At 45.0% G+C, this 27,889-nt stretch overlaps 1 protein-coding gene across 1 annotated transcript in view; it reads left to right on the forward strand.

Annotated features, from left to right (window-relative positions):
• Positions 1–8,622: 8,622 nt before the first annotated feature.
• Acer2 (alkaline ceramidase 2) overlaps positions 8,623–27,889 on the forward strand; it is a 46,734-nt gene continuing 27,467 nt past the window's right edge. Inside the window, exons 1-3 of the mRNA XM_052176723.1 lie at positions 8,623–8,884; positions 22,158–22,272; positions 23,008–23,149. Of these exons, the coding sequence (XP_052032683.1) occupies positions 8,777–8,884; positions 22,158–22,272; positions 23,008–23,149 (365 nt within the window). The 5' untranslated portion in view covers positions 8,623–8,776. The remainder of the gene's footprint in view (positions 8,885–22,157; positions 22,273–23,007; positions 23,150–27,889) is intronic.

The raw sequence follows: 27,889 nt of genomic DNA on the forward strand, positions 1-27,889 counted from the left end.
CTGACCCAACATTTTTCTACAGACATACATGCAGGCGAAACACCAACGTACATAAAATAAAAATCAATAACTAAAAAACCTAAATGCGGGTCTGGAGAGATGGCTCAGAGGTTGAGAGCACTGATTGCTCTTCTGAAGGTTCTGAGTTCAAATCCCAGCAACCACATGGTGGCTCACAACCATCCGTAACAAGATCTGATGCCCTCTTGTGGAGTGTCAGAAGAAATCTACAATGGTACTTACATATAATAAATAATAAATAAATCTTAAAAAAAAAAAAAACTAAATGTGGAGCTGGGCACAATTGCATCCACTTAGAATGTCAGTACATTAGAGGATGAAATCAGAAGAACTGTCATTAGTTCAAAGCCACCCTGGGGTCTATGAGACTCTACGTCAACGTGTACAGCAACCACACTCACTGAGTCATGATCTGCATTCGTAATGCCAAGTCAGGTCCACAGGGACTCTTCTGCTGCTACAGGTTGGTAGTGAGAAGTAGCGAGGCATCTTTTTCCTCTTCCTGGGTCTCACAGAGTAGCCCAGGCTGGCCTAGAACTTTGGGCAATCTACCTGTATCACTGTCTCATGCTGGGGCATAGTCATGAAGCACCATGTCTATCTAAGTTGTCTTGATGGTTCAACAGTCACCACAACTACCCCCACCCCATCCCCTTCTGAGCTGGTTGCTGGGGTGTTTTGCCTCTTGCTTCTCAGCCTGGTCCACTGCTGTCTACACCAGTCTGACTTGTCAGCAGTCAGGCCCCATTGCCGCCCTTGGTGCAGGCTCTATAGATGTGTGGATGCCCAAGGAGATGCTGTCCTTCTTTCCAGTTTGCTACATTCTGCTCATCCTGAGAGATTCTACAAATCTCTCTAATCCCAGTGTGTTCTTACTCTCCTAGCCTGCCTTTCCGGTGGTGGGGCAGTGTCTTCGCAAGATATTCAGCCTGAGCCTTGACTCAAGTCAGATAAATCTAAGTCTCCATTTTCTCTTTCTTCTGGGCTTTGGGCTAGTAATCTACTTTTTGACTACTCAGGACATTTGACATTGTCTCCTTCATGCCCTAATTTCTTTCTAGAGATTTAGCTTTTTAAAACTCTCCTGTGCCTGCTAGCCTTCATTAACTCCTGCTGGGGTGGGAACAAAGCTTCCGTGTTAGTAGTTTGCGATACAGTACAACTTGTTCAAGTTAGGGATTTGCCAAGGAGTTGCCTGAAGCTCTGACTTGCTTCATGGACCTTTCTTCAGTCAAAAACGCAGGTCAAAGAACAGCCCCACTTTGTGATGTAACCGGGGAGAAAAGGTATTGGCTACAACAACTGGGAGGTCAAGCCCTATCCCATAGGTTTGAAAGTGTGTCAGCTGGCCTTGAACTAACAGGTATCTGTCTACCTCTGCCTCTAAAGTGCTGGGATTAAGGGCATTCACAACCATGGCCAGACTTCAGTTTTTTCAGTTAATCCTGTTGCACTTTTTTTTTTTTAAATGACAGTCTCACCCTATGGCTCTGCCTTGTCTGGAACTCATTATGAAGCCGATTTGGCTTCAATTTTGCAAGCCTCTCGCCTCTGCATTCCCTATGCTTGGGTTACACAGTACTTTTGTTACATCCAGCTATTGAATTGGGTTCTTTGGGGCTAAGAGCAGTTTTTTAATTGGTCTTATATTATCCATCACTTATATGGAGATGCTTAAAAACTGCCTGCTAACTCTTTGCAAACCAGAGCTAGGTAACAGCCCTCTATCCAGAGCATTAGACCAAACACACCAGAAGCATCCTATAGCCTCCAAACAGGCAAACCTTTCTGCCTCCCTCCTCCAGCTGTTTTTTTCGAGACAGGGTCTCCTGAAGCCCGGGCTAGCCTCAGATTCTCTGTGTAGACAAGGATGCTCTCCTGCCTTCATCTCTCAGATATTGAGATGACAGGCGTGTGCTGCCATATCCAGTGCTGCTGGCTGGAGGTGGAACCCAGGGCCTCACGTGCATGTCAATGAGGCTTGCCCGGAAAACCTTCTGCCAATTGAACTACATCCTTAACCTCAAAACCACTGATTATTATCATTTATCCAATCTTAACATTGTTTGTGGGTTCTCAGCTCAGATTAGAGCCAGAAGAGAAACACTTCTAGAGGCCATCAAGGGCTTGTTAGCTAACAAGTAGCAGATACCTGACCCCAGCAACCCTGGTGCCTACTTGTGGATGAAGTATTGCCTGGCAAATACCTGCTGCTTGCAAACCTCACTTCTTCCCCTCCCTTCCTCTCCCCCTCCCTCTCCCTCCTCCTCCCTTTACCCCTCCCTCTCTTCTCCCCCTTCTCCCCCTCCCTTTCCCCTCCCCCTCTCATTCTCCCTCTCCCCTTCCCCTCCTCTCCCCTCCCCTCCCTCTCCTCTCCCCTTCCATCTTATTCTCCCCCTCCTCCTCCTCCTCTTCTTTTTTTGGTGCAGGGGATAGAACCCAGACCTTGTACATGATACATATACACTTTACCACTGAGTTACAACCAGCCCTCTCCCTCATTTCTGAGTCTAGACTCTCAAAGTGAAAGCAAGGAGTAAGGTATGGTAGTGCACGCTGTAATCCTACCTCCCATGAGGCAGAGACAAGGAGGTCATGAGCAAGCTATAGGTCTCATTGTGACATTTTCAACACACATTTTAATTATTTCTCTTGTTGCTGCAACCAAATATCTGACAAAGGGTTATGTCAAGGAGAACGGGCTTACTTTAGTTCATGGTTCTTAGAAATATAGTCCATTACAGAAGGAAGACGTGGTAAGCTGGTCACCCTTCATCGACGTCGGGAAGCTACGAGAGGTGAAAGCTCATCTTTGGTTTCTTCCCCTTTTGTTCAGTCTGGGGGCCACAGCCTGTGGGATCCTACTGCTCACATTCAGGGGGCTCTTCCTTCTTCCGCATCTTCTTGGTGATTCCAAATATAGCCAAGGTGACACGATTGATTAGCCTTTATATTGGTCTCATTTGGCCCCTCACCATTGGTTAAACTTGGCTTTTTTAAAGAATTACAGCCCAGAGTGAAACCGTACCCTTTCTACACACTTCTTGAACATGGCCGAGAGTGGGCTGGGGGACCTCCAGTGTATTTGTAGTTGGTGCTAGACAATTGCATATCCGAAACATTCCCAGCTCTGGCTGCTGCTCGGTTTATCCTGAGAGGGATCACCAGCCTACACCAAGCAAGCAGAGGAGAACTCTGGCCAAACAGAGAAATGCAAAGAATTTCATCTCTAATGGGGCACTACTTGCTTCATTGGCTCGGGTGCCTACAGTTTTTGTTTTTTCCAGTAATGATTCTGTGGTTTGATAAATTCTACTCGTGGAACAAGCTAAACTGGATACTTCCTGTTAGATATTTGCTTAGGTAAATATTGTTGCACACTAAGTAAAAATGCAAGATTCCGTGGGTGTTTGGGCATACCTGCGTGGTGGCATCTCCAGAACCTGGTTTCACAGCTCTGTATTAGAAGTTCACATTTAGACCAAAGGTAATGTAATGGCCATTCCTGTTTGTCAACTTGACTATATCTGGAATGATCTACAATCAGAATTGGAGGGCACACCTGTGATCCAGATCTTGAGGCTGGAAGATACAGGTTTCTGAAATGGATCTTGGTATGAAAATCTTGAGGCATAGTGGCTATGAAAAGCTTAGGCCCAGGCAGGGTAGTAGTACATGCCTTATGAGACTAAGGCAAAGAGATCTTGGAGTTCAAGGTCAACCTGGTGCTAAGCAAGTCCCAGATCCAGGCATGGCGGTACAAACTTTAGTCTGGGCCACACCTTCTGCTGGAGACCTGCACAAGGACATTGGAAGAAGGAAGATTCAGTCTTCTCACTTGCTTGCATTTACTTGCCAGCACATCTGTTGGGAACTACTTCTACAGAAGACCAGTTGAAACAGCTAGCCTCATGGGATTGAGTAACTACTAGAGTCTTGGACTTCTCACCCACAGCTGCCTATTGTTAGGTTAGCTGGACTGCAGACTGTGAGTCACCACAACAAATCCCCTTAATATATAGAGACTATCTATAAGTTCTGTGACTCTAGAGAACCCTGATTGGGACCAGAAGTTGGTACCAGGGACTGGGGTGTTGCTGTGATAGGCCTGACCATGCTTTTGTTGGAAGAATATATATTTTGGGACTTTGGATTTGGAAAGCAAGTATTATGCTAGCAGCCTTCAAATGAAGATGTAGAACTAACTCTCAGTTCCTCCTGTGCCATGCTGCCTGGATGCTGCCATGTTCCTTACTTGATGATAATGGACTGAACCTCTGAACTTGTAAGCCAGGCCCAATTAAATGCTGTCTTTATAAGAGTTGCCTTGGTCATGGTGTCTGCTCACAGCAGTAAAACCCTAAGACAGGTACAATGAGTGAACTCACCATAGAACTGAGCAAGGCTTTGTTCCTGTTGTCATGCACCCCCAACACACACACACACACACACACACACACAGTTTATAAGATTGAGTATGAAACCATTGATCTGAAGAACCATTGTATTAGTAGAGCTCAATCTCACAATCTCCTACCAGGCAATAGCTATTGATATTATTAAATAAGATCATTATAGTCATTGGGAAAGTGTTTTGATCAGAAAAAAATGTAATAGTCATCAGCAGACCAACACGGTGTCACTGGAGGATTTGCTAACTTTAGTGCTCTCTGCCATTCATCTACAGCTAGTGGCTCACACAGTGTGTGCAGTAAGAAGGCGTTAAGGAGATGAAGGCATTAGGCAGAAAATGCTGGGCTGGTATATTGATCACTGCAAGCTGAAATCACTTAAGGTGCTGCACTTTCATAAAGAGCCAGTCAGCCTTTCCCCTATCTGTAGCAAGCCATAAGAATTCTTTGAGGGATAGCTAGAAATGTAGAAGGGAGTGTGCCTAACATGCTTTGGGTCTTAGATTCTATCCCCAGCACCACAGAAAGAAAAAAAAAAAAAACAACTAAAGGAGTTTTGGTGGGAGAAACCTGTCCTATGCATACCGAAAGCAGAAGATAGCTTAGAGTACTAGAGTCTGGTGATGTGAACCCAAATAAAGAAATTCTTTGCGAAAGCCCCATCTTCTATTACAGCCTACATTGTTCTGTCTCATTTCTCTTAGTAGCAGCCCCCAGAGCAGTGATTCTCAACCTTCCTTATGCTGTGACCTTTAATACACTTCCTCATATTGTGGAGATCCCCAACCATAAAATTATTTTCATTGCTACCTCATAACTGTAATTTTGCTAATGTTATGAGTCTTGAGGTAGCTATCTGATATGTGGATGATCTTAGGTGACCTCTGTGAAAGGGTCATTAATCCCAAAGCGGCTGCAACCCACAGGGTGAGAACCACAGCCCTAGATTCATTGTCCATTTACTACATAAAGTTATTGATCTTGAGCTGGGCATGATGACTTAGGCCTTTAGTTCCAGTACTGGAGGCAGATCTCTGTAAATTTAAGGCCACCAGACCTTGTTTTAAAAAAATATCATTGCTCTAGTTTAATACAAAAATATCATTATTTGATCATTTCTTCAGGTTTCACCTTTATGAAGACCCCTGGGCACATGTGAAATTAACAGAACTTTTATGTTTTTTCTCTTGTCAACCAACCAGCTTTTGTATTGTTTGGAATCTTAAATCTAGCCAGAGATCCTACATAAGAACCAAGAAGGTAAAAGCGCTTGTTCTCTCTCACAGTAGAGGACTTTGATTTAAAACCTGAATTGGGGCTGGAGAGATGGCTCAGTGGTTAAGAGCACTGACAGTTCTTCCAAAGGTCCTGAGTTCAAATCCCAGCAACCAAATGGTAGCTCACAACCATCTGTAACGAGATCTGACTCCCTCTTCTGGAGTGTCTGAAGACAGCTACAGTTCACTTACATATAAATAAATCTTATTTAAAATAAAACCTGAATTGTTTCTGACAATACTTGCTCCCTCAGTGGTTAAGAGCTAGTACTAACTACTCTTCCAGAGGATTTGGGTTCAATTCCCAGCACCTACATGGTGGCTCATAACCATGTATAAGTCCAGTTCCAGGGGGCCAGTGCCCCCTTCTGGCCTCTATGGGTACTGCACACATGTAGTGGACAGGTAAACATGTAGGCAAACAAAACACCCATATACATAAAAATAAATAAAAATGTAAAATTATTGAGGACACTGGGGGCTGGAAAGAGATAAATCAGTGATTAAGAGTTCCTGCTAGGCAATTATGAAGAACAGAATTCAGATCCCAGGACTCATGTAAGACACCACTACATGTACAGTCATGTATCTGGTGCTCAACTGTAATCCAGTTCCAAGGACGGAAGCAGGATCAGTACTGGGTCCATTGGCTACCAGCCTAGTCGAGAAAATGCAAACCCAAAGTTCAGGAAGAGACCCTGTCTAAAGGTAAAGGCAGAGATAAGAGAGGCTGTGCCTGGCACCTGCCTTTAGCCTCTCTGTGCATGAACAGACTTGTGTGTGAGTGTGTACACTCAGACAGACACCTTTCCACATGACTCAGTCCTTTAAAAAGTATTGAGGAGCTGGGCAGTGGTGGCACACTCCTTTAATCCCAGCATTTGGGAGGCAGAGGCAGGTGGGTTTCTGAGTTCGAGGCCAGCCTGGTCTACAGAGTGAGTTCCAGGACAGCCCGGGCTATACAGAGAAACCCTGTCTGTAATAAAACAAAACAAAACAACAACAAAGTATTGAGGACCCTGAATACCCTTTATTTATGTGAGTCTATCATCAACTTTTCTACAATGCTAGGAATTTAAACTGCGGTATCTAATGCCTATGAATGTGTAAATTCTATCAGGTGTCCATATATCACACTGCAGCCTTTGGAAAGCTATAATACACACTGATTTTTTTTTTTTAAAAAATGAGAAGGAATCTGGATATGGTATTGTGTCTATAAATTCTAGCACTTTGGGGGCCAGCCTGGCCTACACGAGATCCTGTTTCAAAAAAATTAAAAATAAAAATGATGCAGATGATAAGTACTGTTACAGTACTAACAGGAAAAATTTTGATCATGTGGACCACAAATTCAGAAAATTGCCACACACAGTAACTGTTTTATGTCAGCTTGGATAGATAGATGTGGATAGCTTTTCTTTCCAGGATTACAAGCTTGTGCTACTACACCCAGCTTATTTTTGCCTAAGCTATCGGGAGGAGAAAGATACGATCACATGAGAAAGCATTTCCCTTGCTGGACCAGTTGGTGCTCAGTATACAGCAGTGGGGCGGGGGTGGGAGGGTGGGGGATGAGGTGGGGGATGAGGTGGGGGGTAGGGCGGGGGAGCATTACAGTGCATTTTCCTTTGTGGCTCTGACCTCCTCACTCCTGCTAGCTGTAACTGACCCTAGGAGGTCACAGTCTGGGTTCTTCTCCATGGCTTCCAGCAGACCTTCAGGAGACCTGGCTCTAGAGAAGGAAGAGGGCACAGAAGGTGGGATAATGAAGTCCTAGGAGTGGTTTAGCCTGTAAGGAATAAAGTGGGATTTCCTGATTTCCAGGAGGTACTTCTGCCGGCCGTGGAGACAATGACTGTGTGGGTGTCTGAGGAAGAGACCCACAGATGTATTTGCTTACAGGAGCTCCAGCCAGGAGAGAAGGCAGACCTGCCTGAGCAAAGAAATGACGAAGCAGTGGAGATTGCTGCCACCTCTGCCTCTGTCCTTACCTGGAGCTTGCCTAGAAGGAGGTCCTGAGTGGCCACCAAAAAGAATAAAATGCTTTTCTCCAAGATCTTACCTGTGCCTCGTAAAACTGGCTTACATTTAGAAACTGCAGAATAACCGAGGCAGAACGCATTACGAGCCGATAGGTCAACTTGGTTACTAGCTTTAACATTCACACTGGTAGAAAGGTTAATAAAACCCGCTGACCCCGGGATGCCACCGGGACACCTAATGAGTGGCATATGAACACTGTCTCAACAGTGCCCAGCTCATATTACTATATGTATTATACACAACTGTATATGCATTATGTCCTGCACGTGTGTGTTCTTACCTGCTATACTTCATCTTCTGTAGGTTGGGATGGCTGAAGGTTTCCCCAAGTCTATGTTACCCATAAACAGCTAAGCATCAAGTACTACAGAAACGTTCTCCTGGTGTGGGTGGCCCATGGTGCTTGCAAGGGTTCAGAAAACCTGTTGCTACAGCCTTGAGGATCTTTTTACTCTAGCCAGCAGCGAGTTGGGACTGGTAAAGCTGTTCTGCCTTCAAGAGGAGCAAGAACCTTCCTTAGGCAGAAGAATTGAGAGCAGTGAAGAAAATTGCTGCGAACTCCTCTGGAGTCCAAAGGGGTCCGGGTCTCTGTGCGTTTTTTCTGTATTTTACATTTTTACAAAGGGTAGGGGCCGCTTTGGCGGTCTTTCAACAACGTGGACGCACGCGGACAAGAGCGACTCTGAAGGCCTTTGCCGCCAACCATGGTGGAACCGGAGAGCTGGTGGCTAGGGTCCCGGCTTCCACCCGGGTCCCGGTTCTACCTTTCGGGGGCCGGCCTGTCAGGTCCCGCCCCGGGTGGGCGTGGTCGCCGTGCTCCGGGACTCCCGGGGGCGGGGCCGGGGCGGGTCTGCCCCCAGCGGTGGCGGGCGGACTCAGCCGGGCTTGGGAGGCCCGCCGGGAGGCGCCGTATCCGGAGGCTGCCCCGCACCGCATAAAGCCACAGACGCGCAGTGTCCCCCGCAGCCGCTCGGGCCGGTCGCCGCTGCGGAGAAGCTGCTCCGATGCTCCAGAGCGGCCATGGGCGCCCCGCACTGGTGGGACCAGCTGCGGGCTGGCAGTTCGGAGGTGGATTGGTGCGAGGACAACTACACCATCGTGCCTGCCATCGCCGAGTTCTACAACACGGTGCGGGACCCGGGGAGCAGCAGGGCAGGCGGGAGGAGGGAGGGAGCTGTCCCCGTGGCTGCGGCGCCTGTTAGCAGGCGGTGGATGACCGTAGACGTCCGAGGCAGAGTCACTCCACGCCCCCTTCTCCGGGAGCGCTTCTTCCAGGTCCATTTCTGCAGCCCTCTCCGGTCCCTTCCAGAGCTCCTCCAGCTCTTCCTGTCATTTTTCTTCTTTATGGCTCTATTGTCTTGTTTGGCTCCGGTGGTCCGGGAACCAAGGGTCCTCTTCAACCCATTCTTCCAGTTTGGGTCATTTGGGGACGTGAGCCCACAGGGGCAGCTCCCTTCCTCCTGCCTAGGATCTTTGTGGCGTGACGCACCTAGGTCTCATTGTGCGTTTTTTGCGCGCTGAGTACCTGCTTTGGGCTCCCTGGGAAAGGGAAGCCCTGGACACGTCCAGGGGTTGGGCTCGTTCCCACAAGTCGACATGTCCTTTTCGCTAAACTATGACAATGTTGATCGAATTATTTTTGTTCTGAAACAAGTTAATTACTATGAGTTCTTTTTCTTGTTGCTTTTAGAGTCCAGTTTTGAGCCAGCTCCTGGTGGTGACAGGGAAATTTAAATTTGGGAGTAATAACGGGTGGGTTTTCTGGACTTGCCTAGGTCCCTACATGTGGACAAGCGGAAATTTACAGAATTCCTGAGATTTTGGTCTTTGTGAGAGGGAAGGGTTGTCCCTAGGAGACGAAATGTTTCTGCTTTTTCCCCTGAACCCATCGCTCAGGACCGTGGATGACCGTGGACCTCCAAGGCAGAGTCACTCCACGCCCTCTTCTCCGGGCGCTTCTGGCACCCAATGTGACTTTGCATGATCATTTTTCTGGCATATCTTTTTGTTGTTGTTATTGTTCAGACACAGAAAACAGGAACTCTTGGTTTGAGTCATTGTGAGTTTGAGATTGTTATTTAGGATTTTTTTTTTCTCCTTTCGGATTTCTGGAAAGAATGTCCTCAGCAAGAATCAGGCATTATTGCCTGGATGGACCTCTAGTCCCTGTATTTCCCTGCCCTTTACTTTTGATCCCCCACCCCCGTTTTTGTTTGTATTGCTCTTGTATTCGCATGGGGAAAAGACTAGGCTATTGAGCAGTGAGCTGTCATGCCCTCGTGCTGGTGTGTCTGCTCCTACAACCCAGAATTCTCCACCGTGCCTCACCTCAGTGTTTAAAATGCACGGTTGTCCTTCCCAGCTGTACGTCCACTTTTTTTTTTTTTTTTTTTTTTTTTTTTTTTTTTTTTTTTTTTAATGTGGCCAGGTTAGTTGGTCAACGAAACCATTCGGAGACATAGGGACAGATCTAGGTAGTGGAAGTAGCCGCACTTTTCCTGTTATCCAACCTGGTGGGGTATTTGTGCTGCTCCCTATCTATATATACAGGCACCAGCAGAAGAGGCTGGAGCAGGGCGGCTGTAACAAGCAGAGAACCGCTAAAGATTTCCCTAGAGTCATCGGAATGACAGGGTGGCGACAGGGTCTTGCACATCCACCGTGGCAGCCTCCTGTGGAGTGTGAGAGCCCCGGCCAGGGTCAGCCCTGTCATAAGGTCCCCCAAAGCTCATGCAAAGCCGCTCTGGCTCTGAACCAGCCTTGAAAAGCCCCCAGGGTTGGAGGAGGGGAAGAATTGACATCCCTTCCCTTTCCTTCTCCCCTCCTCTTTGCTCCCCTCTCTCCTACCCTCTCCTCTTAACCTTTCTCTTTCTGCCAAGGGTCTTCCTGTATAACCCAGTCTGGGATTAAACTTGAGGTCCTCCTATCACAGCTTCTCAAACAGCCAGCGCATCTGCCTGCCTCTTTGTTGCAATCTAGTCCCACTGGAACTGTACAATGAGTATAAAACTCTGTTGTGTAAAAGAGCCGTAGTGTTTGCGGTTGCTTAATCTAGCCCATCTACCTGGCAAACTTTTTCTTCGGGATTAATAAGCCGCCACATTTTCTCTGGAATGTGGAGGAGGGTCACAGAGAAGTAGCCGGTCAGCTGAGTGGTGAGCGTAAGCCCCCAAAACCTCTCACTGTGGCTCTGCTGATTGACTGATGCTTTCCTGGACCTTTCTCTCTCATGCACAGAGAAGATCAATGAGTTGTCGGATGATACACATCTCCTAAGGCCCTTATAACAAGATAGCAGGCTTCACTATTCATTTGCTAATTTGTTTTGAGACAGGGTCTCACACCACGTAGCACTATGTAGACCAAACAGGCCTCAGATTCACCGACTCTTTATCTTTCAGGCTGGACCTGATCTCACTTTGTAGGCCCATAGTATGTAGCCTCAAAGTCACCAAGATCTGGAACACCAGGATTTCAGGGTGTACTACCATGTCTGGCTTAATTATCTATTTTGTAAGAAACTGATAATTATTATCAATTTTGAGAAAAAAGTTTAAGGAGTTGAGAAAAATAAAACAATTAACAATTAAAGCAGAAGAATAGTGGGGGAGGGGTCTAGAATCTCCTTAATGAGTCTTATAGGGTAATAGGTGACCACTACAACAACTTCAGTGACTACTGGCTACACTTAGCTGTTTGCTGGGTCGTGCTGACATCGGGTACTTTACCATCATTGCCATGTGTGCCTTGGATAAGGAGGGTGACAAGGCCCATTTAGTTTATATTACTTGCCAAGGTGAAGAAAATGACAGCGATGGAGTTAGAGCTTAGCCCTTTTGACTCTACCAAGAGTTCTCTTATAAATATAAGCGCCCACTATTTGTGTGCCTAACAAAATATATACTGTTCAATCGGCGCTTCACTTAAAATACCTATCCTGGAACTGTCTTATTTTCAGAATAACACACATTTGCTTAATTAAAAACAAAAATAGTTTGTTTCCTCCAAGTGGTGGGTCATGCACCAGACCAGCCAAACAAACCAAGCAAACAAAAAAACCCAGCTTCTTTAAAGCAGAAAAGTTTCTTTTTGATAGAAAAGTAACAGTATGACCATGGTAGACTAGAATATGGAAGTTTTAAAGTAACACATTATTCTTCTGCATCCTCTCAGACATTTCCTGGGCGTGTATACAGCACATGGAAGGGCCAGGGAAGTCAGAGGTAGAGAGCTTGCCTGGCATGCATGAGGCCTGGGTTCAATTCCCAGCTTATAGACGTTGTGTTTACATGCAAAATATGAATATTGCATTTGCACACGCTCAAAACTATTTTCCAACTCAATTGAAATCACACTGAATGGACTGTGTGTATGTCGCTTCTTTTCTAAGCACTTCTTAGAGGTTGTCATTTGTGGGGGTTTCTGCAAACATCATTGCCAGCAGAGTGATGGTTCACATGAGGCAAGAAGGAAATCTGGTTGAACATGACTCTAGCTGGTTTTGGCCTAAACTTGTAGAATATGACACTAGGCAGTTTATTTAAGTACAGTGCATTTTTTTTTTTTTTTGAGACAGGGTTTCTCTGTGTAGCCCTAGCTGTCCTGGAACTCACTCTGTAGACCAGGCTGGCCTTGAACTCAGAAATCTACCTGCCTCTGCCTTCCAAGTGCTGGGATTAAAGGCATGTGCCACCACTGCCCAGCTACAATGCAATTTATAAAATTTTTCCTGTAACAAACTCATGTGCACAAGGAGACATAATTACGTAGAAACTCTTCTTAAAGTTCATGTCACTTCTTCCACGAAGGTGGGATTTATAGTTAGGACGCAGGTCTTATCTTAAGGGCGATTGGGAGGCTCTGGTATGGTCTTGGTCATGTAGAATAGATAGCTCAGAGGTCATCTGGGCTCTTAGCTCCCTCTGGTCCTGGCTGCAGGAACTTCAGGGAATCCCTGGCACACAGCACAAGGATTACCTTGGCTACTAGCTACCCCATTCCTTGCTGAGACAACCCTATATGTTTAACATTCCTGGATTCCATAGTGCTTGTCTGTGAGGGCAAAGACCTCTCTCTCTCTGTGCTCCCAACGATCATATGATCATACTGGCTGTATAGAGCGATGACCTCTTCACAGATTCTGGGCTGTGTTCCCTGTAACAGATTGGCCATGTTTCATTTAGCTAGTTAATTCCTTCTTAATGAACATCTGGCGATGTTTTTGGATGCTTTATAGATTTCATTTTGACTTTTAAAGAGGGATTCAGAGAATGCCCACACATTGTGAGATTCCTTTTTTTTTTTCATCAATGGGTTTCAAACCTAAGGTCTTGTGTAAGACAAGCATTCTACTTCTGAGCTGCATGCCTGGCTCACACACATGTACTTTATAAGTATCAATTCTCATTGGAGGATTGTTGTGTTGAAGAGAATACTCAGGTTTTTTGTTTGTTTGTTTGTTTGTTTCTGTCTTAATTTTCAGATATAGTTTTCCCTAGTCAGTAATCCTGACTGGCCTGGAACCTACTAATATAAAACACACTGACCTAAAACTTTCAGTGATCCTCCCACCTCTGCCTCTAAATGTCTGGGATTGCAAGCATGTAACACCTGCCCAGACCAATGTGTTCACTTATTTATTATTTATTTATTTTAATTTTTTTCAGAATCCCACAAGGTCTCATGCAGTTCACAGTGAGTTCCCCATGTAGCCAAGGATGACATTAAATACCTGGTTCTCTCGCCTCTACTCCCCAAGTGCTGGAATTACAGGCATGGGTGGTCATGCCTGGCTTGGAAATGTTCACTGTAAATGCTGCTTACTATCACCTCCTGGCCCAGCAAAGAGAGAACACAGCTTCCTTCCACTCTCACTGCGGCCCCAGTCCCTCTTATCATCCTTGGCTCCTAAACCTAATGTGGTAGCACACACCTTCATTCCTAACACTCAGGAGGCAGAAGTTGGCAAGTTTCTGAGAGGTCTAGGCTAACCTGGTCTAAATAGCAAGTTGCAGGATAGCCAGGGCTACATTGTTTCAAAAAACAGAAAGAACTTACTCTTTCCCCTCACTTGTATGTCTAGGATACTGTTTTTTTTTTCTACAGAGAACCTTCCCTGGGTTGAATGATGTAGATTTGTTTGCTTTGCCTTTTTTTTTTTTTTCAAGACAGGTTTTCTCTGTGTAGCCCTGCCTGTCCTGGAACTCACTCTGTAGACCAGGCTGGCCTCGAACTCAGAAATCCGCCTGCTTCTGTCTCCCAAGTGCTGGGATTAAAGACGTGCCCCACCACCGCCCAGCTTTGCTTTGCTTTTTAAGACAGAATCTCATGTTATAGCCCAGTGTGGCCTAGAACTCACTTTGTAACTCAGACTGGCTTTGAACTCACAGAAATCCTGCCTCAGCATCCCAAGTATTGGGCTTCTGGGTGTGAGCCAATATGGCTCCCTTGGGGGCTCCTACCACATAGGAGAAAAGTAGAGTCTGAATTGTGATCACTGGGTCTGGCCTTTGAAGGCTCTGTTGCTGGCCCACTAGTGACTTGGAAAACAGAAATTAACAGGTATAGAAAAAAATGAAATAAATGTGCATAAAATCAGCCCATGGCCTCTTATCTCCTCCTCTGTACTCAACTATCACAAAAAGGGAAGCTAAGCTTTCTTTCTGTGTCCAAGTCTGGGTCCGCCATCTGATGGACAGAATGTGCCTGGCTGGAGGCCTGCCTAAGCTTTTGCCCTGTGTGTCTGTCACAGAAACCAGATCTGGAAAAAGTCACTGGGCATCGGGATTCATCATAGCAGCACACACAAGCTGCGGAGATGTTGTTTGTAGACTGCATCAAGGTGTGCATGGTGGGGCTGGTAGGAGGCTGTGTAAGCCGGCATCTGAGAAAACTTATCCTAAGCATTTTGCTTGAAAGTTTTGATTATTCTTAAAGAAAAACTTCTATTTGCTTATTTTAATTTGTTCACATTTTATTTTATGTGTATGGATGTTTGCTTCTATGTGTGTACACCACGTGAGTGCAGTGACCTGACCATGGAGATCATGGAGAGCACAAGAGAGCATCAGGTCCTCCTGGAATCAGAGTTAGAAGGGTTGTGAGATGCTGTGTTGGGAACCTGCAGACCTCTGCAAGAGCAATCAACACTCCTAACCACTGGGCTATGTCTCCACCCTTGGTTGTTTGCTTGTTTGTTGTGTGTATGTATGTATATGTGTGTGCATGGGGGGGGGTGTGCATGTGCACATGCATGTGCATGTCTGTGGTGTGTGTGTCAGTGATTGTGTACATGTGGAAGTCAGAGTGCAGCTGTGGGAGTCAGTTCTCTCCTTCTACCATTTGGGTTTAGGGATAGAATTCAGGTCCTTGGATGTGACATCAAGCATCTCTCCTGCCCAATTTTCTTGATTTTTACAACTGGAAGTCCTGTGCCCTGGAAGACCCACTGGGTTCCTGGCCACCCAGGCTATTTGACTACCCCACAGGCAGGAGCAGGACAGTGCAGTGGAGGACTAGAATCCTGCCCACAACGGGAATGCACAGACAGTACCCTTAGCATCCTGGGCTGCTCCTGAACCTGTGTTCAGCCAGCTAACCCCCATGCCTTTTGTTCAGACGCCCCATTCCATGGGGGAAGGCTCATCCCAATGCATCAGGACCAGAGCACTGTGTGTTCTTGAGATGATTTTGAAACAAATGCTGGATAGGAATCCACAGAATAAGGAACTCTTAAAGGAAACAATTAATACATTTTGAAGTTGTGGTTTAAAAATGTCTGTAGACAGAAAGCAAATCAAATCTTCAAGGGATAATTCAGCAATGAACTTAAAACAAGCTCCCTTTGGCCAAACAGTCCTACGATTTTAGAGACCCAAATCGTTTTGAAGGAGAGCTTGTTTCTCAGTAGAGATGGAGCCACAGAGTCTGTCTTTAGCCATAACTCATTTGTCTTTCCATATTTATTTTGGTATTCCTTCCTCTTTTTGTTTTGAGAACGGTCGCTCTCTAATTTGGGCTTTTCCTTTCCATATATTGATGCCTTTAAAAGGAATAGTCGTAATCAGCAAGCCCTGGCAGATAGGCTGTTCAGAAGTTTTAAAAATGTGATTTCAGTGTTGTTTGGAGCATTTATATCAAAATAGAGCTTGGAACTGTGCTTAAGTGTGAACTTAAAAATAATGCGGGATTGTGGGAAATGCCCTTAATCCCAGCATTCAGAAGGCTGAAACAGGAGATTGCTGTGGTTTGAGACCAGCCCAAGCTACACCTACACTATGAGACCCTTCTCAAAATCTTAACAAATAAAATAATAAATAATAATAATACAGGTGTAGTAAATGAACTCACACCTTCATGAATATCACATGAACACATTTAAGTGTGTCAGGAGTGTTCCTTGCCTGTGGTAATAGGAATCTACAGAGCCATGTAATGGACAGCTTGCCAGTCATAGTTGCACTTGGCAGAAGCAAGGGATATTAATAGGCATTCAGTCGACAAAGATACACTGGAGAAAAGGTCATGATGCAAGATCGCGCTGGGCATATCGTAACGCACCTGTAACGGCAGTGCTTGGTAGGTGAAGGCGAGAGAGCAGGCATTTAAGGTCAGCCTTGGCTACCTACTGAGTTCAAGGCCAGCCTGAGCTACCTGAGATCCTACCACAAAAAAGCAAGCACACCCACAAGTGGATTATATTTCCCAGCACTCTAAAGGAGACTCTAAGTTGCTGCTCTTTCCCCTGAAAAATAGCTAAAACCAAATAAACAAAAGCGACTCCTGCTCTCTGCAGCAGTGTACAGTGGTGAGCTGAATCCTTGTGTGCAAGATGAAAGGGTTAGCAGGGTGAGGCCACGCAGTATGGGGTATCCTTTCACTCATATAAATGCAAAGAAAGAGATAGAGGGTTTGCATCCAGAAGAGGGTTTATTTCTGGGGAGAAGGAGTTTTTTACTCTTAGGATGTTCCTTAGAGGGAGTGCTTGCCCCTGGATGTGAGGGAGAATGACTAAGTTACAGTTCATTTTTCTATTTCTTCTCTCTCTTTTCTCCCTCTTCAGCTTTCCCCATTTCATCTACTTCCCTGCTACCTAATGAAACTCAAGTTTAAATCATAGGATGGGACATTTGAACACAGCGTGACGGCATTCACAGCTCTTCTTCTTCTTCTTCTTCTTCTTCTTCTTCTTCTTCTTCTTCTTCTTCTTCTTCTTCTTCTTCTTCAGATTTATTTATTTATTATATGTAAGTACACTGTAGCTGTCTTCAGACACCCCAGAATAGGGTGTCTGATCTCATAACGGATGGTTGTAAGCCACCATGTGGTTGCTGGGAATTGAACTCAGGACCTTCGGAAGAACAGTCAGGGCTTTTAATCGCTGAGTCATCTCTCCAGTCCCTGCATTTACAGTTCTTAGGTATCATATGTGAATGGCCCAGTTGGAGGTGAACCCTGGGTGGGACTGTGAGAAGAGCCTGCTGGCTGGTTAGCTCTGGGTAATTGCTGCTTTGGGGTCTTTCTGGGTCTTCATATACCCTTAAAGCAAGTAATGGTTTTAATGGACCCTAACCCTGAAAGGTCCCTGGTCCTTTAAATGGCTGTGCTCATAGCATGAACAGAAATCTGTGTGTATGCAAAAGGTAAACCCTTGTCCCATTCCACCTTAGCCTATTTGTTCCGGTGCCGGGGATTGAACCCAGGACCCCATGCATGCAGAGCACTATGCCACTGAGCTCAGGCCTCACATGCTTCTTTCCCCTTTTAAACATAATGTTTTTAAAAGTTATTTTTTATACATAAAAATTATATGTATGGATCTTTTGCCTGCACTGTATCTGTGCACTACAGACATGCCTTGTGCTCATGGACATCAGAGAGGAAGTTAGGTCCCTGGGGCCTCTGAGAGCATTTATTCACTCAAGGTTGTCAATCACACATCAAGATTCTGTTCTATCATTTGACTATTCTCTTATTTCTTTCCTTTCCAAAACCTGTGTCACCTCCAAGGGGTGCCTGAGTTCTGAGGTTTGCTGAAAAGAATTTCTTTCTCTGTATGTGCACAGCTATACTGTTCTTTATCCCTTTCTATTTTACTGTCTGTAGAACCTGGAGCTCACACATTTGGCTAGACTCACCTGCAAGCAAGCCTGGGAAATCCTCTCTCTACCTCCCCAGCACTTGCATTAAAGCATCAGATGTAGCTTTGTGCACGGTACTGGAGTTCTGGCTCTCTACATTTTTTTGTTTTTGTTCTTTTGGTTTTCCGAGACAAGGTTTCTCTGTGTAGTCCTGGCTGTCCTGGAACTCACTCTGTAGATCAGGCTGAACTCAGAAATCCACCTGCCTCTGCCTCCCAAGTGCTGGGATTAAAGGCGTGTGCCACCACGCCAGGCTCCTGGCTCTCCAAACTTAAGTGCAAACACTGCACTGACTAAACCATCTCCCCAGCCCCTGCTGTGACACACTGTAGTGCGATGTTCCCAGTGTGGTTTCTGAGGCCTGGGGAAAGCCCTTCTGCCTTGCTATCTTCATCTGGGCTCAAGATGCCCATGTGGCTCCTTTGAGCCATCATCTAATCCACATCTCTACCTCAGCCAACAGGGGTAGCCACACCTTTCTTTTGGAAGCCATCTTGTCCTTGTTTTGTGTGTGTGTGTGTGTGTGTTCATCTTTACTGCACTGTCTACTTTTACATCAACTTGACAACAGCTAGAATTACCTGGGAAGTGGGACTCTCAGTTGGGAAAATATTCCTGTGAGATTGGCTTGTAGTCAAATCTGTAGTGCAGTTCCTTAATTAGTGATTGCTGTGGGAGTGCCCAGCCCATTGTGGGAGTGCCCAGCCCATTGTGGGAGTGCCCAGCCCATTGTGGGAGTGCCCAGCCCATTGTGGGGAGTGATCCTGGTGCTATAGAAAGCACGTAATGGGTGAGCATGCCAGCCCCTCCCCTCTTGCGTTCAGACCCTGATGGACAGTTTCTTGGAAGTCTCAGAGGAAATGAAGCCTTTCCTCCCCAAGTTGCTTTGGTCATGGTCTTTATCACAGCAACAGAAACTCTAGGATTCTTACCCTGTCTACTCATCCCTGAATTTTTCTGACAGTGCTAAGGATTGATCCTGGGCCCCCACACAGGCTGGGGGAGTGTTTTATCAATGAGGTATAATCCCAGCCCTCTTTTTATTTATTATATATTTGTTTTTCATTGCTTAATTCATTTAATGAGTGTGTATGTGTGTGAGTGCTTGCCTGCTGCAGCATGTATGTAGAGGTCAGAAGACAACTTAAGGGCGTTGGTTCTCCGAGATGGGTCTCAGGGATGGAATCCTGACCGTCAGGCTTACTGACGAGTGCCTTTATCCTCGGAGCATCTTGCCAGACTTGCTCTTTGGGATTTTAAAACTTTGCGGCAGGGTCTCACTAAGTTGTCCAGGCTGGCTGTTAATGCAAGGCGTAGCCTAGGAAGGCCTTGACTTTGTGATTCTCCTTTCTCATTTGCAGATTAGCTGGGATTGCAGGTGAGAGCAACCAGGGCTGGCTCTTTTTATTTTTTAAATAGTTATTGTTATTACTGCTAAGATTAGTTTTGAAGATTCGTTTGTTCTATATCATGTGTGTGAGTGTTTTGTCTCCGTGTGTATGTGTGAACCACATGTATGTCTACTGCTTGAGGTATCCAGAAGAGGGTGTTGGATCGCCTGGAGCAGGAATTGTAGATGACTTGTGAACTGTCGTATGGTTGTGGGAACTGAAGAGAGATCCTCTCTCTGTAAAAGTAGCAAGTGCTCTTAACCACTGGGCCATCTCTCTAGCCTTCTTTTTATTATTTTAATGTGTGTGTGTGTATGTGTGTGTGTATGTGTTTGTGTGTTGCCTTCTGAGGTTAGAGGCACTGCATACTCTGGAGCTGGCATTACCCGGATGTGGGTGCTGCAAACCTGGCCTACGCAGGAGCAACATTTGTTCTTAGCTGCTGAGTCACTTGTTTTGTTTTTCCAAAGTCTTTGCCTGCCTCCTACCTCACCTCAGGTGTTAAACCGTTTAGACTTAGATGTTATCTTTACATTCTGCATGCACAGGCCTGGACCAAGAGCTTCTCATTCGGCTGTGGGAGAGGACATTTAGAGAGTTGCACATCCCTACTGGTGCATGCCTTCTAAGATGGCCTCATTTTAAAAACAAGCACTAGAGAATAATACATGTGGGCCAGGACTAGAACCCTTGTACACTGTTACCAACAAACAAAACAAAACAAAAGAGAAAGAAGTGCCTCAAAAGCCCACTGTTGAATGGAAAATCACCAGACCACCTGGTGCCAGCTCCGCCCCTGCTCCTATAACAAATAACCTTAAACCCAGACATTTTCGATATCAGAAGGTTCTGACAGTTCTGGTAATGCAGGATGAGGAGGCAGCAGATTTGTCCTGAGGAGGGCACTGCCCCTTTTCTGCTGCCTCCTGCCCTTTCTGTCTGTCTTTCTGCCTTCCAGCTTCCTCTCTTCCTTCCTTTATTTTATTTTTTGCGATGATTCTGTTGGTTCAGAGCCTCGCAAATGCCAGACAAGCATCCTACAACTGAGATATAGTCCCAGCTCTTAGAACTTAGAGTAATGGGGCTGGTGAGATGGCTCAGTGGTTAAGAGGACTGACTGCTCTTCCAGAGAGCCTGAGTTCAAATCCCAGCAACCACAAGGTGTCTGTAATGAGAGCTGACATGCTCTTCTGGGGTGTCTGAAGACAGCTACAGTGTGCTTACATATAATAAATAAATAAATCTTTTAAAAAAACTTAGAGTGAGGTAAAACTGTGCTTTACAGTATTTTCCTGTGCTTCTGAACACAGGAAATGTGGCTAAAGACTGAGACTTGCTATATGTGTGACATTTACATTGGGTCTATAAGGCTTACTATAAACCAAGGAATGTATATTTCATGGAAAATAAAAAGATTATAAAATTTTTATATTAAATGTATTTTATATTTAAATGTCAATATATTTTATTTTTAATATTTTTTCATTGATTTACTGGTATTTTAAAAAATTATTTATTTTTTATTTTATATGTGTGGGCATTTTGCCTGCATGTATGGCTGTGCACTGCATACATGCATTGCCTGTAGAGGTCAGAAGAGGGCATCGGATCTGGAACTGGAGTTAAGGTTGTGAACCTTAGCATGGGTTCTGGGAATCAAACCCGTGTCTGGAGGAGTAGCCTGTTCTCCTAATTGCTTAGCCAGCTCTCCATCCAATGGTTTGTTTGTTTATTTATTTATTCATTCATTTATTTTTGGTTGCCTAAATTCAACTAATCAAATTCACAGTCCTTTAGCCTCAGCTTCTCAAGAACTTGGGATATAGGTACAAGCTATCTTCCTAAGCTAATAATATTTTAATAGTGATTACATATTCCGATCATTAGATGAAACATTCTTAATTTTTTAAAGATTTGCAACCTCCTTGGAGATATAATAGGTTTAAGTACGAATAAAAATTGCATCCTGGGTGGTGGTGGCGCATGCCTGTAATCCCAGCACTTGGGACGCAGAGGCAGGCGGATTTCTGAGTTCGAGGCCAGCCTGGTCTACAGAGTGAGTTCCAGGACAGCCAGGGCTGCACAGAGAAATCATGTCTCGAAAAACCAAAAAATAAAATAAGAAAAAAAAAATAAAATAAAAAAGCAAGTTAAAATACATTTTGGAACACGGGGGTTGGGTGGGGGTGGGGGTAGTGTCAGAGTTTCATGTTGCCCAGGCTCATTATGCGGTTGAATCTGTCCTCGAACTCCTGATCCTCCTTCCTCAGTCTGAGTGCTGCCATCACTAACTTACGCCACCCTGCCTGGCAAAATGATCATATTTTAAAGTTGGAAAAGAGCGCACAAACTTGATTTTCTTTTAAAAATAGGTTTTGATTAGGATAAGAAAACTGTCAGGATAGCAAAAGCACGTCCCTCGTGTGGAAAGCAATAGTTGTTGATTTAGAAGAAGAGTTTAGGAAATTTTCACAAATCAAAATTATTCATGTAACCCCTTCCCCCTCCCCCCCCCCCCCCCCCCCGCCGTGGACTAACCCCAGGGTTTGACGCTAGAGGAGGGCTCTAGCCTTGATGGTGCTGTTTACAGTTGATCAAAAGAGGCAGCAAGGAGCGCGTTTGTCCGTGGTCTTTAAGAGGTTCTAAGTCTCAGTGTTAACCATGCTATGCCCTGCCCCCTCCCCTCCCCCTCCCTCCACCCCCCTGCCGCCCTGCTCCTGCTCTGTGTGTCTGCAATTTAAAAAGTGCAGAGCTTGCACACGATGCATGGCCACATTCACCCATGTTTGCAAAGGACACACCTGAACAAGCATCTTTACTTTTTTATGCTTTTACTTAAGACTCATCTTTTCCCGTTTCTCTCCGCTGCAGATCAGCAACGTCTTGTTTTTCATTTTACCGCCCATCTGCATGTGTTTGTTCCGCCAGTATGCAACGTGCTTCAACAGCGGCATCTACTTAATCTGGACCCTCCTAGTTGTAGTGGGTAAGTGGAGTCATGTGGGAACGGCGCTGAAAGGCAGGAAGTGGGACCCCACATGTTTCCTGTCCCTTTTGAACACAATGTTTTGTAAACCAAAGTCACTCTGACGTCTTAGCCATTGATTCCCTGATGCCTGAAGGACTCTTGAGTGCCGGCTTGATAACAAGGCTGCCTGTAACTATCTCATATCTCGGCATCTGTGGGGCAGCCACTGGTGGCTTGCCAGCGTCAGTGTAGTTTTCTGAGAACTTCTGAAGAACCCCTGAAACAATTGAAGTCTGATGAGATGTGGCTCCAGAGGACTTAAAGAAAAATATTTAGACGTTTGGTCCCTCATTGTTCTGTGAAATACTTGTGTGGTTTCCATTTCCTCTCCGGCAGTTTGGGAATTCTTAACAAAGAGATAGTGTTGAGTTTTATTTACTGCCTGTTATCGTGAAGGTTCAGAGGATGGAAACAGAGTGTGCTTGGCTGTGGAATTCTTACTGTGGTGATGTGCTGACTTTTGAGCCCAACTTGAAACCCTCTTTCTAGTCTGTATGCCTGGGCCCTGTGAGTCTGTCTGTCTGCCTGTCTGCCTGCCTTTCTTCTTTTCTTCTTCTTTCCTTCTTTTTTCCTTTTTTCCTCTTTCTTACTTGAGAGTGATCTGGTGGTTCTGATTGCTCCTAGAGAGGGGCCATCCTGAAGCAGCAAGCCTGTTCTGCATTAATCTTTTTTTTTGGTTGTGATTGTTTCTAGGAATTGGGTCTGTCTACTTCCATGCAACTCTTAGTTTCCTGGGTCAGATGCTTGATGAACTAGCCATCCTTTGGGTTCTGATGTGCGCTTTGGCCATGTGGTTTCCCAGGAGGTATTTACCAAAGATCTTTCGGAATGACAGGTAAGCTTGTGCTAAAGCCTTCTGCTAGATGTGGTTATCAATGCAGCACACTCATCAGGCAAATTACTGCCTGAGTGAGCTCAGCTGGTGACGAGCCCCTCCTCCCTCGCTTATTCTCTACCAGTTTAATGATCTGACAGGACAGCTGAGCTGACAGAAAAGAAGAAGTAACTCCAGCTCTAGGGCTCCAACACCTCTGGCCTCCGTGAGCACCTGTATGCACATACACACACCTATACATGTAGTAAAAGATAAAGTAAATATAGGAAAAAATGTTTGTTTTTTGAAGCCTGAATGGTATGGATATTTGTAGAAAATACTGGCTACAGAAAACACATGGTACAAGTGTGTATGTGTGTGTGTGTGTGTGTGTGTGTGTGAGTGATATCTTACTTTTAGGATCAGTCAAGTAGATTAAATACACACAGATTTATATCTATGTATAAAATGAACATATATTCATTGTTGCTTTTAAAAGATTAAAGTTGTATTTATTTTTATTTATTTTTATTTCTTTATTTTTTGGTTTTTCAAGGCAGGGTTTCTCTGTATAGCCCTGGTTGACCTGGAACTCACTCTGTAGACCAGGCTGCCCTCAAACTCAGAAATCCACCTGCCTCTACCTCCCAAGTGCTGCGTTTAAAGATGTGCACCACCACCGCCCAGCTCACTTTTATTTTATGTATATGGGTGTTCTGCCTTTGTGTGTATGTCTGTGTACCATGAGCATGCATCTCCCTCACAGGCCAGAAGAGGGCGTTTGCACCTCTAATGAGTAAGAGATGGCTGTGAGCTGCCGCTTGAATGCTGTGAATAGAACAGGATTCTCTGTGAATAGAACTGGAGCTCAGACAGTGTCTTTTTAAAAATATTTACTTTATTTTTAATTATGTGTGTACTTGTGTGTTGGAGTGTGCATGTGTGAGTGCAGTTGTGCGTGGAGTCCAGGAGGAGATGTCAGCCTTGCTGCAACTGGAGTTCCAGGTGATTGTGAACTTCCTGATGTGGGGGCTGGGTACTGAATGTGTATCTTTTGTAAGAGCAATATGCACTTGTGCTGACCACTAAGCATCTATCTCTCCAGTTCTCCTGGTTTGGTTTGGTTTGGTTTGGTTTGGTTTGAAGTCAGGGTCTCAGGCAGTCTTGGCTAGACTAGAACTCGTTAGGTAGCTGAGCTGAGACTTGAACAGAATCTTCCTGCCTCTTCTTCCTAAATGTGTGTGACTTACAAGCATGTACCACTATGCTTGGCTTGCTCAATATGTGTTTTCCTATATGTACAAACATTTTGGTGCCCTGGGGACAACAACCATTGGCTGCCATTAGCTCCTCCCCACTCATTCTCCCCCCCCCCCCCACCCCAAGGCAGAGTCTTGGCTGGCCTAGATCTCATTTTGTAGACCATGCCAGGCCCAGAGATATCTATGTTTACTGCTATTCTAAACTAGTTGATGTTATTTAAATACAAGGAGCATTGTTCATTTTAATATGAAAGATTAAACTTTAATTGGGATAGAGGGAAAATACTCTTTAAGTGAATTAATCTTTATCCTTCAAAATAGGACTTGAATAGAATTATTTCTGAATATCATCTAGATTTAAAATTATCCTCAAGAAATGTATGTTATTTGTAAGAAAAGAAGAGAGAGAGCAAATAGATAGAACTTTATCTTGCTTTCTGATTAAAAGAGAAAAGTATGCTATAAGATCTCTCCATTCCTTCTTTCTTTCCTGTCTTCTCTCTGTTTGTCTGTCTGTTACTGGAAATTGAACTCAGGTCCTTACACGTGCTCTGTCTCTTAACTCCATGTCCAGCCCCAGAGATGTGCTTTACAGTATGTCCAGGTTGCTATGGTGACCACGGGGTAAAACTTGATTCATCTCACGAGAAGTCACATAAGTGCAGGGTTAGGGACCAAGGGCATGAGGCAAGGTCACAAGGTGGTTTTGCAGGTGACAACTTTTAACTTTACCTACCAATCAGGTGCCCACCAGTCAGTCACCTCTGGTGTTGCACTCTGCAAGGCTTAGGGATTGACCTAACTGGTGCCATAAGGGTGTAAAGTAATGACAGGCACACAGACCGAAAAGCTGGCATCCAATGGCCATGGGTCTGATGGAGTACACCAATAGTGATGGCAACTTGGAAATTCAGTGCCTTTCTTGTATATATCTGAATAGATGAGTCAGGGTTACTATATACAGCTGAAGCAGGAGGCAGGTTTACTGTATACAGCTGAAGCAGGAGGCAGGGTTACTGTATACAGTTGAAGCAGGAGGAAGGGTTATTGTATACAGCTGAAGCAGGGGCCAGGGATATTGTGTACAACTGAAGCAGGAGGCAGGGTTATTGTATACAGCAGAAGCAGTAGCCCAGGTTACTAAATATAGCTGAAGCAGGAGGCAGGGTTACTGTATACAGCTGAAGCAGGAGGCAGGGTTATTGTATACAGCAGAAGCAGGAGCCCAGATTACTAAATATAGCTGAACCAGGAGGAAGGGTTACTGTATACAGCTGAAGCAGGAGGCAGGATTACTAAATATAGCTGAAGCAGGAGGAAGGGTTACTGTATACAGTTGAAATAGGAGCCAGAGATATTGTATATAGCTAAAGCAGGAGGCAGGTTTAGTTAAGCTTGGCAGGAGGTCCTTGTACAGAATCCGTCTCAGGCTGTAATTATAGAGAGGAGGAAGCCTCTGTGCACATTCTCCACACGCACTGTCAATATCCACATACAGACTGTGGGAAGGCTTTGCCAATCCTGAGTCTGAGGCACTGTGGTCTTTATCTTGACCATGCTTATGTCATCAATAAACACCCACTCAGAACACCTTAGCTTCTTACTCATTCTGGTGAGTGTTAGTTTCTGCACCAAGGAACCACTTTTTCCTAAGAACTCCTCTTTCTTTTTGGGGGATCTGAGTGAGAAATTGAAGAAATGAGAATCAGGATTTTCTCTATTTGTGTCATCCTGTAATCCTGGGTTGAGATTCCAAGAAGCAGGTTTTTGGTCTTTTTTAAAAAGATTTATTTATTATTATATGTAAGTACACTGTAGTTGCCTTTAGACGCACCAGAAGAGGGCGCCAGATCTCATTATGGATGGTTGTGAGCCACCATGTGGTTGCTGGGATTTGAACTCAGGACTTCGGGAGAGTGGTCAGTGCTCTTAACTGCTGAACCATCGCATCATCCCGAAGGGAGCAGTTTTTATCCTATTAATTATAGACACCATTTCTCTTTCCTCATTTCAAGGAGTAGAAATGGGAAATGTTGCCAGGCTGTGGTGGTGCACACGCCTTTAATCCCAGCACTTGGGAGGCAGAGGCAGGTGGATTTCTGAGTTCGAGGCCAGTCTGGTCTACAGAGTGAGTTCTAGGACAGCCAGGGCAACACAGAGAAACCCTATCTTGAAAACAAACAAACAAACAAAAAAGGAAGAAAGAAAGAAAGAAAGGAAGGAAGGAAGGAAGAAAGAAAGAAAGAAAAGAAAAGAAAAAAGAAAGAAAAGAAAAAGAAGTGGGGAATGTTTGACAGGAGAAAGGGGTGTGGGGTGTTGATGTTGGTGATTGAAATCTATCAACTTAATAATGAAAACAGTGTGAGATGCAATGTTGGGGACTTACATGGGACCTCCCATCATAGCCCCGAGAAGTGTTACCCTAGGGAGCTTGTGATGTGAGAGAGCACTGAGCCCTGGGTGTGGGGAGAGTCGTTTGGAGGCTGAGAACCACATGTCCTGACTCCTGACTGGAGATGGGGTTGGCTTCCTGCCGATGGGGCTTAGGACCCGGATGACCTGGCTTGCTAGTTCCTGATCTCCGAACTCCCCCGGGGCACACACTTTGCACCTCGCTGAACAACATGGCCAAGGCTGTCCCTCGGTGCTCATGGCTCCATGAGGCACACAGTGACCAGCTCTGCTTGGGGTTTCTGAGATTCATGGAGATATGAGGACCTCTGGAAGAGCAGTCAGTGCTCTTAACCGCTGAGCCATCTCTCCAGCCCGCCTTCAGAATTTTTATCAGTAATCCTAGCACTCAAAGCAAAGGGATACACAGTTCATACACAGACTACAGACACAGGCACATGCATGCACAAACTCATGTGTGTGTGTATATGTGTGTGTGTGTGAGTGCCCATACACACACACATACACACACACCCCTAAGGGGATCAGAGAGCAATAAAAGGTGGGTGAGTATAGTTTATTACAGAGCCTTGTGTAGCATAATGCTTTGAGCTCAAGTCCTAGCACTGAAAAAAATATTTTTTTTTGAAAAGAAGATGAAATTAAATGTGATACACAGAACTTTGCTTCTCAGAGAATGAGGACTTAGTAAGTGCTAGAAGCTACTATAAAACAGAAATCTGGACATACAGTTACAAGATGTCCTAATTAGGTTTCTGGTGCTGGTATAATCCCCAGGCTCACAGCCAACTACCTACCTTATACCTCCCAGCATCCCAGAGTGGGCTAGCCCCACCTCTCCATCAATCACCAATCAAGAAAATGCCTCCAGAGACCTGCTCCCAACCTATTGGATGGGATTACCTTCCCAGCTAAGGTTCCCTCTTTTCAAGTGAGGGAAGTTGACAGAAACTAAACAGCACAAAAAAATAACACTATCTATAGAAAGTTAGTGTTCATCATACCAATATGATAGGTTAGGAAAAGACACGGTCTCATTTTACTTAGAAATCCCAGGACTCTTCAGAATATACACTCAACTATTTAA

This window comes from Apodemus sylvaticus, chromosome 3 (genome assembly GCF_947179515.1).
Source record: "Apodemus sylvaticus chromosome 3, mApoSyl1.1, whole genome shotgun sequence".
NCBI classification, from domain to species: domain Eukaryota; kingdom Metazoa; phylum Chordata; class Mammalia; order Rodentia; family Muridae; genus Apodemus; species Apodemus sylvaticus.